The 10955-nt window shown below is 33.7% G+C and overlaps 2 protein-coding genes across 2 annotated transcripts; one reads left to right on the top strand and one right to left on the bottom strand.

Annotated features, from left to right (window-relative positions):
* Nucleotides 1–3444: 3444 nt before the first annotated feature.
* Nucleotides 3445–6954, top strand: LOC107913138 (probable disease resistance protein At5g66900). Its single transcript, XM_016841607.2, has 5 exons — nucleotides 3445–4285; nucleotides 4700–5103; nucleotides 5261–5619; nucleotides 5719–5933; nucleotides 6027–6954. Exons 1-5 carry the CDS (start codon nucleotides 3631–3633, stop codon nucleotides 6860–6862), a joined length of 2469 nt encoding a protein of 822 aa, XP_016697096.2. The 5' UTR covers nucleotides 3445–3630; the 3' UTR covers nucleotides 6863–6954.
* A 131-nt stretch (nucleotides 6955–7085) lies between these two features.
* On the bottom strand, nucleotides 7086–10721 carry LOC107913139 (serine/threonine-protein kinase SRK2I). Its single transcript, XM_016841608.2, has 9 exons — nucleotides 10245–10721; nucleotides 9837–9911; nucleotides 9650–9751; nucleotides 9508–9561; nucleotides 9325–9417; nucleotides 8963–9061; nucleotides 8257–8361; nucleotides 8071–8169; nucleotides 7086–7873 (listed from the first exon to the last, which is right to left on the bottom strand). The coding sequence occupies exons 1-9, from the start codon at nucleotides 10413–10415 to the stop codon at nucleotides 7586–7588; spliced, it is 1086 nt and encodes a 361-aa protein (XP_016697097.1). The 5' UTR covers nucleotides 10416–10721; the 3' UTR covers nucleotides 7086–7585.
* Nucleotides 10722–10955: the final 234 nt, after the last annotated feature.

Genomic DNA, 10955 nt, shown 5'->3' on the forward strand with positions numbered 1-10955 from the left:
TTTGAATAAATTTTTTAGTCGAACAAATTGAATACGATCTTGGCCCACTGCCCCTATAGTTTGATATTTGATTTGAGCGTTTTTTTAGTTGTTCCCTTATGCTAAATAAACCGTTTTCACTGATTTTTCTTAAACAGTCTCTAAAACCTATTTTTTACCTTGAAGATTTTCGGAAAACATTGATTTTAGTGGATAAACAAATTCAAATTGATCTAAAATCTTGTATATTATTTCTTGACACTTTGGCACATTGAAAAAAAAATATTTTCTAAAAAAAAGAAAAAAATTGAAAAATCAAGAAAAGACCAAAAAGAGAAAAAAATTAAAAAATATATTTTTTTGGTTGAATTCCATGCCCAAATTTTCCAATATAAAGAGTCTGCAGTTTAATTTGCATGATTGTAGCACATCGAGGACACCTTGAACGAAAATTTCAAGTTGTTTTCCATTGTTTTAGATTTTCGGCTGGGTAATTTATTTCCTTTTATTCTAGCCTTAAGTTTTCTTTTGTTTTTAGATTTTCTTATTCTATTACAGATTCTAACACACTTACACATTCTAACACATTATGAAAACTACTTTAATAAGTGTTCATCCAATGGTCTTGTCATAAGTGTGTTACCCTCTTTAGATATCCTTAATCTTTTTGGGATGAAATACGTTCTCCCAATATGATCTTATTTTATCTCCAATATAATCTTATTTTATCTCATGGTTTTCATTAGATCTTCTGATATGAAAAATTCAATTACTGAGACATAATAATTAAATCATTTGTCTTATGACAAAGGACTAGTGGACATGTTCCTTTTTCACCAATCATGTAATACTGCTGAGAGGATATCTTATACCCTGTATTAGGCTATGAATTCCACTATTTGGGGAATGATACTACATCATGTAGAAGTCGTATACTCAATGCACTAGCTTTCAATTCATTATCTATTTGAACTAATGCTTTCATTTACATCAAAGTATAGAGTCGGGTATACATAGTCTATCATCCACTCAGGATTAAGGTATGTCACACTATGAACATCACAAGTGAATAAATCCATAAACAGATCTAGGATAAATTCAACTTGAGTCTTGTTCGATGTATTGCCAGTTTAGACAATGACTTTTATGTCTTTATCTTCTGGAGTCATCTACTCCGATGCTCAAAACAAGGCATCCCCACAATTAGACTTGATAGATTGCATAATATTCTTTTAGTCGATTTGCTCAATTTCGACTAGACTACGAATTGTTAGATTATTTACTAATATAAGTTGTCTTCTCACATTATGATTCGATCATATCATGCAACTAAATTTAGTCAAACATTAGAAAATTGTGTGGAATATGAGCACTTAAGTATTTCATACATTCATCATCCTTAAGATACTAAAATTGTGTAACTTAAATCATCTTTCACTATATTCAATCAAATTAAGCAAAAAGATGTAATTAAAATAGTAATTTCATAATTCTTTCCTTAACAACAAACACATCGATTCTCAAAATTGAGCTCAATAAAATAAATTTTGTACCAATCCTCTATCAACACACCATAATCAAATAAAATTCACAACCCTAAACCACTACTAGCTTTGCTCATAATTATTATTACACAATAGAGTAAATGAATTGCTTAAAATATTATTTGATCATTTAATACGAAGATAAAAGACAACCCGATAACCTCGCCTAATTACTCAATGGAATGCAATTTTAAGACTTTACTCATGGTTTAAATAACTAATGGAGTATATGATACTTTATTGTGTTTTTTTTTCTTTCTTGAATTTAGATTTTATCTCTATCTATTTTTTTTTCAAATCCAAATTTCCATACATAACATAAATGAATTGAATTTTTATTATTTTATAATCAAAACAGAAATAAATAAATAAAAGCACACCATAAATAATAAAAAGCATCATTATTATTTTATTTAAAATTTTAATTCTTTAAAATAGATTTTGCATAAATAATGAAAAGCATCATTATTATTTTATTTAAAATTTTAATTCTTTAAAATAGATTTTATGCAAGTGCTTCAACTGTATTTGAAAGGTTCATCTATTATAGAGATCCAGTTAGTCCATTTACTATTAAATGGGCTAATTTAGTCCATGTACTGTTAAAAAGAATCAAACAATGTCAAATTGAAATAGAGTTAACATTTACTGTTTAAAAAGTATCATTTACTATTTAACAGAATTAACATTTGTAACATTTTTATGATTTTGTAAAAGAAATCTTTTGTTTGGAATTGAATTGCAATTGGCAAAAAATTCAAGACACTTTTTTATACAATAAATGTTATCTCTGTTACAATTTGGACTTGTTTGATTATTTTTAATATTATAGTGACTAAATTGATTTAGTCCTTAAAATATAGGGACCTCCTAAGTATTTTAACAAATAAATAAGTTTTTTTTTTTTACAAAAAAGAGTTATCTATGTTTTATTTTTATTTTTTTTATATTCTTCATGCCCATTCTATGGTTCATGTTGATCATCTAACTTTCATAAATTTTCATTTTGGACAACGAAGATAAAAAAAAATTGCAATCTGGACACTATCATTACATATTTTTATTATTTTAGCCACCCGGCATTAATTTTTCATTACATACATTTATTTTAATCACCCAACTTAAGTTTTTACAGAGAATTGAGTTATTCCATTATTGAGAAACAAACCAAAATTTTCACTAGTATTTCAATTCCATGTAAAAACTCAGCTTTTCTATAAAAAAAACTAAACTAATTCCATCTAAAACCTCATGGTTTTTCATTTATTGAAAAAATTAAAATTAATTCTAAAAGAGAAAAAGTAAAGGAAATTAAAAAGATAAAATTGTTTTCTTTTAAGAATCTAAATTTTTCTTATAAAAATTAAAGTAATTTCGTGTAAAACTTGACTTTTTTCCTGAAAAAATTAAAATTAATTCTTAAAAAAATAAAATAAATGACCAAAATAAAAATTTACTAAATTTGAGTTACTAAAATGAATATATGTAATGACAAATTAATTGTAGGTGTTTAAAATGATAAAAGTATGCATCCATACTAACTAAAATAATAAAAGTATTTAACGATAGTGCTCATATTATTTTTTTGTGCCTAAAATGAAAACTTATGAAAGTTTGATGACAAATTGTATAATTTATCTTTTTTGAACTTAATCGAAAATCAACACTATTTAAATATTTGTATAATTGTACAAAATCAAAATTTATATATTAAATTATATATTATAACAAAATGTATCTATAAATTCGATATTTATAACTTGATTAATCTACACTTTCCTTTTTTTTTTTTTTTGGTTGAAGTTTCCCATCCTTGAATTTAATATTCCAATGGTAAATGTTCAAAGTCAACAAAAGTCAACTGTTGAAGAACCTTTGACAAAAGAGAAAAGCTTAATTACCGTCCCTCATTAAACCTCAACAAGTACAATTCACTGCTTCTTTTCCAAGCTACGCGGTCTTCGGCTTCCTAGACCTGGAGGAAACTTCGAGGAGCTTGCTCACAATAGGGAAGTAGCATTTATTTATTTGGGTTAATTGTTGTCTTCAGATTTAAAACATTTATATTTTTTTGAATTTTAGGTTCTGGGTTTCCATCAAGTTTGCTATGGCTGCAGGTTTAATCGGAGGGGCTGCTTTAGGGGCAGGTTTCGGGGAGCTGCTTAGAGTCATTGTAGAAGCGAGTAAAACAGCTGCCATGTTTCGTGATAACTTGGAGGAACTGGCGTCCATGCTATCACCTATTGAACCTGTAATCAAAGAAATACAATCATTCAACAAAGCGTTTGATAAAGAGTACGAAACAGAGCAGCTCGTCGAGATCGTCAAGAGAGGGAAGAAACTTGTCACGAAGTGCTGTAAAATTCGCAGGTGGGACATCATCAAAAAGCCTTATTACTCGCACAAACTTCTTGGATTGAAGAAATCGCTTGAGAGATTCTGTCAGATTGTTATGCAAACACATCAAGCGAGGGACATCAAAGAGGTGTTGTTTGAAACTAAAGAGATTAGTGTGGGAATTAGAAAATTAAGTTTGAAAGAGGGGAGTAGCAACGGGAATGGTATATGTAATCAGGTGGCTGTTATGGGTCCATGCAGAGTTCCTGAGCCTCGAGGGAAAGTTCTTGGATTCGATGAGCCCTTGAAAGAGCTAAAGGTGAAGCTTTTGAAAGATGGGGTTTCAGTCATTATTGTGTCTGCTCCTGGAGGATCGGGAAAGACGACATTGGTTAAACAGCTATGTCAAGATGAAGAGGTCAAAGGTATCTTTCATTCCAGAGCTTAGATTTTTCTACGCTTGACTTTAGCTTCTGCTTCTTGGCTGGTCTGATTGTTGAATTCCAATTCTTAGGTGAAGGCATGGACCAACTAAACTAAGTCTTTAATTCTGAAATTGCTTAATTTGGATGATCTATGGGAAGTAGAAGAAGATATTTGTGATGAAAATTCATTTGGAACGAGTCAATCTTATTTTGTCAACGTGTGTTTGAATTGATTACCCTGCAAAGTAAGACTTAATAGGACGTGTAGTTTACTGCTCGAGCATTTGTCAAAGTCATTATGATGAGATTTTTTTTTTTCGATTTTTGCTTATTTCTTATGATTGCCATTTGCAAAATGCTACAGATTATCTTCGAGAGTATTTGGAAGATTTTGTAATGCAGTGTTTTGAACAGGAAAATATGAAGACAACATCTTCTATGTCTCAGTTTCAAAGACACCCAACATGGAGCTCATTTTGCAGAAACTACTGCAGGCTAAGGATTATGCAGTGCCGGAATTTCAAAATGAGGAGGATGGTCTGAACTACTTGGAGCAAAAATTTAGGCAACTGGCAATCATTCCCATTTTACTCATCCTTGATGATGTTTGGCCTGGGTATGAATTCCTTGTTCACAACCTCAAGTTTGAATTGCCAGATTACAAAATCTTGGTAACATCAAGATTTGCCTTCCCAAGATTTGATGATTGTACGTATTGTTTGAACCCATTAAATGATGATAATGCTATGACGCTTTTCCGTCATAATGCATTCCTGCAAAATGGAAAGCCTTGCATTCCAGAAGATATCGTGAATAAGGTGTTTTTTCATGTCTGAAAACTTATTTTTACTCTCACATGTTGTACGAACTTAAAACGTTAAATACTTCTCTTGGTCTTTGCCATTGTGATACAAATAGTGATAATGCTACAAACCTCAAACCTTAAAAATTGACATGTTGTGTGTTGAATTTTAGGTAATGAAAAGCTGTAAAGGACTTCCCCTGGCCCTTGAAGTGGTCGGTAGATCGCTTTGTGGGCAGCTTGTTGCAATGTGGCTAAAACAAGCAAAACAACATTCTAAAGGATTATCCATCTTGCACTCTAATACTGATCTGCTTGCTTATCTTCAAAGCACTCTGGATACCCTGGATGATGAGGCAGGAATAAAGGACTGCTACCTAGATTTGGGTTCATTCCCTGAAGATCACCAGACTCCAGCCACTGCGCTTATTGATATGTGGGTGGAGCAATACAAACTTGATGAAGATTGTGATGCCTTTATCAAACTCCATGAACTCTCCATCAGAAATCTGGTTAATCTTGTAGTCATGAGGTATGCTAGTTGGTTCCTACTTTTATCAGATAGGCCATAAACCATTGTTTATGTTGCAGCGTTTGAATCTCTACTGAACTATTGGTGCTGATTCAACAGGAAAGATGATGCAAGTGAAGCTGATAGCTTCTACAACGATCACTTTGTCATGCAGCATGATCTTCTTAGAGAGCTTGCTATCTATCAGAGCAGCTTCGATCCCATAGAAAAAAGAAGACGGATAATTGTAGAATTAAGCAGAAACAATTTCCCGAATTGGTGGTCGGAAGAGAAGCAGCAACCACTTGGTGCTCACCTCTTGTCTATTTCCACAGGTTGTTTATCTCTACCTCCCCAACTTTCATAGACATACACAACTAAGAAATTTATGTCCTTCCACTAACTTCTCATGCAATTGGTTTTCACAGATGAAACATTCTCATACAATTGGGGTTACATTCAAGCACCAGAAGTTGAGGTTTTAGTTCTCAATTTTCGGGCAAAGAACTATGTCTTACCGGTCTTCATGGAGAAAATGGATAAATTGAAGGTTTTGATTGCCATGAACGATAGTATTTACCCAGCAGAAGTAAGTAACTTTCAGCTTCTGTATTCTTTATCCAATCTAAAGAGATTTAGATTAGAGAAGGTTTCAGTTCCATCCTTCAGTACGAGCTCGTTTCAGCTAAAGAATCTGCGAAAAATATCCTTGGTCATGTGTAATATCAGTCAGGCTTTTGAAAAGGGCACAAACAAAATGTCAGATAATTTTCCAAATCTTTTGGAAATCGACATCGACTATTGTGATGATCTGACGGAACTGGGTGAAGGGTTGTGTGATGTTGTTCAACTGATGAAGCTTAGTATCACCAATTGCCACAAGCTCCGTGCACTGCCTGAAGGCATTGGAAAGCTTGTAAACTTGGAAGTTTTGAGACTAACATCCTGCACTGACCTCATGTCGTTGCCTGAGACCATTGGGAGCTTATCCCAGCTCACTATTCTTGACATTTCCGACTGTCTAAGCATCAAAAACTTGCCTACCCGGATCAGTGAACTGCACAATCTAGCGAAGCTCTGTATGAGAGGGTGCTCTAGTTGTACCTTACCTTCAACAATCACGAAGCTTCAACATTTGAAGGATGTTATTTGTGATGAGGAGACTGCCTACCAATGGGAGTTCCTGAAATCTTATCTCACTAATTTAAAGGTAACAGTTCATGAACAAGATATCAATTTAAATTGGCTTCAGATATTTGTATAATCTCCACTTTTCATGTATCTCGCAGTATCCATGGGGTTTTCTTTTTTTGTAACAATTGTGGTTAGGGAGAAAAGAGATGTGGATTAAATACACACTTTCATGTCATATAACACAAATATCTCATCATTAAGCAAAGTAAAGCTATAACATATACCCGGGGTACAAATCAAGAGAACTTCTAACTTGTGAGCAATGATCGAATTTAAAAAAAAAAAATTCTAAATGAATTTAAATACGGGCATAGTTAGTAGTTTCTTATAAAACTCTAAAGTTGTGATGGTTACATAGCAGTACCAAGAAATATTAAGTTTTGATCTCTGAATAGATCTGCAGCATGCCAAATCAGTACACAAAGTACACATGTATATATTCACTGCAAGAAGCAGAACAAAGTATATCGTACACGACTAATGCCAAAACTAAAAACGACAAATCAACAGCAGCTTAATGGAAACGGGATGTGGAAGTTGGGGTGATGATCATCCAATATACAATCTATTTTTCCTGGTGATCCTCCCTTGAGTAGTATTAAATACCAATTCTTTAACAGATTTGTATAAAGCTTCATGCTATGAACAGAATGGACTCAATGGACCATGGGACCAGCATTGTACAACTTGACTACCACTTTCTCTCTGATACTTTACCAGCATCTTACCACCCTCTGCAGCTGTGACATGCCTGAATCAACTACAACATTGGAGAGAAGTTTTCTTCTTCATATTACATTGCATAGATGATCTCACCGCTGCTATAAACATCAAGCTCAGATTCAGAATCAAAGTCATCCATGTCCTCATCATCAAGGTTGTCTACCATTAAATGGTTTAAGCCATGGGCTCCAGCGGCTGGAATAGTGGCCTCAGCAATTATCTGCATGATCGTATCAATACTCTGCATAGGTTGATCGGGCTCTTCAAAGTGATTACCCATTGTGTTCTCATCCATCAAGTCAGCAGGGAGATTTCTCAAGAACCACGCATGATTTTTAATTTCTGGAATCGTAATTCTCTGTTACAAAATATAAACCAATATCAGAAGGCTTAATCACATTTTGAGTAATGGTGGTTGCCAAAAGAAGGCACCTCCCTCTTTAATCATAAGTCCCTCTCTTTCTTTTCTTGGGTGTTCATGTCCCAAAATAAAAAAGTTAAGCTTTGAAAAATCAGGGAACAATTTGGAACTGAAAATAGGTAGAAATTACTCACAGCTGTAGGATCTGCAACAAAAATCCTCGAAATCAGATGCCGACACTCGGGAGATACTTGGACAAAATCAGGAATTGAATACTGGACGTTGATAATTCTCTGCACGGACCCAATAAAAGATATGAGCCGATTGATCTATTTGGGGTAAAAATGAGATTAATGCAATAACAAGATACAGTGGTATACTTGTATTGTCCTCCGAATGTCTTTCGGCTCATCAGGATCCTCAAAAGGATACGCCCCAACCAGCATTACGAACAACGTAACCCCGCATGACCATACATCAGCAGTCTGATATCACCAGACAATGTCATTTAACCCATTTTTATATTTTAACATAAAACAATATTCACAAAAATCTACTCACTTGGACAAAGATGCATAAGAGAGTATCAGGTGATACAAACTCTCTCTGACATTCTTTTGTTTGCCTCAATAAATTATCTATTGTTCAAGAAATATGCGGCAACTGTAAGGCCTGTTCCTAGTCATCAAGGAATAAACTACTATACAGGCTTCACTCTCCAGTTGCCGCAGACCGTATTACAAAAACAAGAAACCAAGTTCACCAATACTAATGTTGTCCCTAACAATATCCAATAGTCAAAAAGGTACAAGTAATCTAAACCTAATCGTCACATTAAATAATTAAAAGTAAACCAGATCCATCCAACATATCATTTAAAAGCCGGCATATTTTGCAAATGCTATCGCAAAAGCTATGGAAAGTTAAACTGAAGTTTTAAATCAACAAAGAGATGGAAACCATTAATTTGATGTCACTTGACCGAAACACACAAATATTGACCTCATAAGTCTTAAACCAGGAATTGCATCATGTGAACAGGAAACTGACATTTTAAACAAAATTTGAACTCTCCTGTAAATATACCTTGCCATCGTATTGGGACTCTGGCTTTAGGAGTACCTCAGGAGCAATGTATGCAGGAGTTCCAACAGTAGATTTCGGTTGCGAATGAAGAACTGAAGACTGAGACAATCAAACAATAAACATGATAATGAACTTGGATACAATTCAGATTATTGGATACCATAAAGCCGTAAGTTATTTCACCCAAATATACCAAAACAAACAAGAACTATTCCAAGACGAGCAAATGAGCACAAGATTTCTTAAGCAAAAAGTAATTATAATTCAATTTAAAGGACAACCATTCCACAGAATATAACTTCTATACCATTAACTCCTTGAATGATGGGAGATATCAGCAAGGGTTCCAGAAATTTATATACCTTAGAGTACCCAAAATCGCATATCTTAAGTCGAGGAGCAGGACTCCCATCCAACAAAGTGTTTTCCAACTTCAGATCACGGTGGCATACTTGCTTCATCAAGACAAAGAAATCATATTGTTAAGCAAGAATAATTCACATAATACAAGTTGAGAAATTAATAAAAGGGAAAATGATAACAACCATTGCATGGCAATAACTAACACCAGATATAAGTTGTTGGAAGAAGAAACGAGCCTGCACCAAAAAAAAAAATTGAAAATAGTAATAGAACAAAAACATCAAATAAACAAAAGGTTTCTTAGTAACTGAAAAAGAAATGAACCTCATCCTCGTTGAATCGACCAGCAGCACAAATTCGCTCGAAAAGCTCTCCCCCGGATGCATATTCCATTACAATGGCAAGATGAGTGGGTGTTAAGATAACCTGAAGTAACAATATACATTACCTTAATTTTTACAAAAAAAATGAGAAATTGTAAAAAGTGTAAGTATTTAACAATTAACCTTACCTCTTTAAATCTAACAATATTGGGATGCCTCAATGACCTATGATTAATAATCTCTCTTCGAACATGCTCATCTATCTGTACAAAGGCAAGGAAGCACAAATTTTAATCAGAACCTTAGAAATTATTAATCCGAATAAGGGAAGGGAATTTAATAAGTTGAGATTTGAGAGAGCAGAAAACCGGTGGGGTTTCTTTTTGGAAGAATAATATATTAACAAAAAAAATATCACATAGGACATTTCCAAAAATAACAAATTTAATATCAGAAAAAAAATTGAAAATACATAAACAGAAGACTTTTACCAGTTTATCTTCAATAAGTACAAATTTATTTCTATAAATAGACGAAAACAAGTACAACTAAAAAAAAGGGGCCATGGTTGTGTGTATGAATTTACACAAACTAACCTTATCGCCTCTCTCGATATACTTGACAGCAACAAGCTCCTTGGTAACCTTATCTCTCATAAGCCGGGCTACTCCAAAATTACCCGACCCAATATCTCTAACGAAATCGTAACGGTCACTGTCGTGCATGATCGGCATATCCATAGCCGGTCCGACTGTTGCCCGATCCATTTTTCTCGCTACCACATCAACGAACAGAGCCTCAAGAAGGGACGCAGTTATTATTATATAGGTGAGTCACTGAGTTGAAGGAATTGGATAACAGAAACCAAGCGTTTTAAGTTGATCGGGGATTAATAGAGTGGTTCTGCAACAGTGAAGGAAGGAGGGGACGACTTTTCTGTGAAGGAAAGCGATAACGCCAAGAAAGGTGGAGAAGAGAAATGTGGCATGGTTTGGAGGTGGTTGCTTGGTAGGGGTAACCAGTTGGATTGATGGCTGCTTTTGCCTTATTATTTGTAGATTAAGTTTGACCTTTTTCCTTTTATTAATTTATTATTAATTTATCTTTTTAATCGCAACTTGAATGAAGCCTTAATGACTTAAATATCCCTAATGTTCATATCTTTTAGGGATAATTTCATAAAAACTCCCCTAACTATGTCATTGGTCCTTGAACTTCAAATTATTGTAATTGAGTTCTCAAAGTATTAAAGTATTGTATCAATTAGGTCCTATCAGTTTAGCCATTAATTCATCGCTAATAGCATG

This window comes from Gossypium hirsutum, chromosome D11 (genome assembly GCF_007990345.1).
Source record: "Gossypium hirsutum isolate 1008001.06 chromosome D11, Gossypium_hirsutum_v2.1, whole genome shotgun sequence".
Taxonomy (NCBI): domain Eukaryota; kingdom Viridiplantae; phylum Streptophyta; class Magnoliopsida; order Malvales; family Malvaceae; genus Gossypium; species Gossypium hirsutum.

Excerpts from the sequence above, each read along its gene's own strand:
- LOC107913138 (XM_016841607.2), top strand. The coding sequence starts at position 3,631 with ATGGCTGCAGGTTTAATCGGAGGGGCTGCTTTAGGGGCAGGTTTCGGG. Across the intron at positions 5,104-5,260 it reads CAGAAGATATCGTGAATAAG|GTAATGAAAAGCTGTAAAGG; the intron begins GTGTTTTTTCAT and ends GTTGAATTTTAG. Across the intron at positions 5,620-5,718 it reads GTTAATCTTGTAGTCATGAG|GAAAGATGATGCAAGTGAAG; the intron begins GTATGCTAGTTG and ends CTGATTCAACAG.
- LOC107913139 (XM_016841608.2), bottom strand. The coding sequence starts at position 10,415 with ATGGATCGGGCAACAGTCGGACCGGCTATGGATATGCCGATCATGCAC. Across the intron at positions 9,562-9,649 it reads GTCGATTCAACGAGGATGAG|GCTCGTTTCTTCTTCCAACA; the intron begins GTTCATTTCTTT and ends TTTTTGGTGCAG. Across the intron at positions 8,362-8,962 it reads AGTCCCAATACGATGGCAAG|ACTGCTGATGTATGGTCATG; the intron begins GTATATTTACAG and ends TGGTGATATCAG.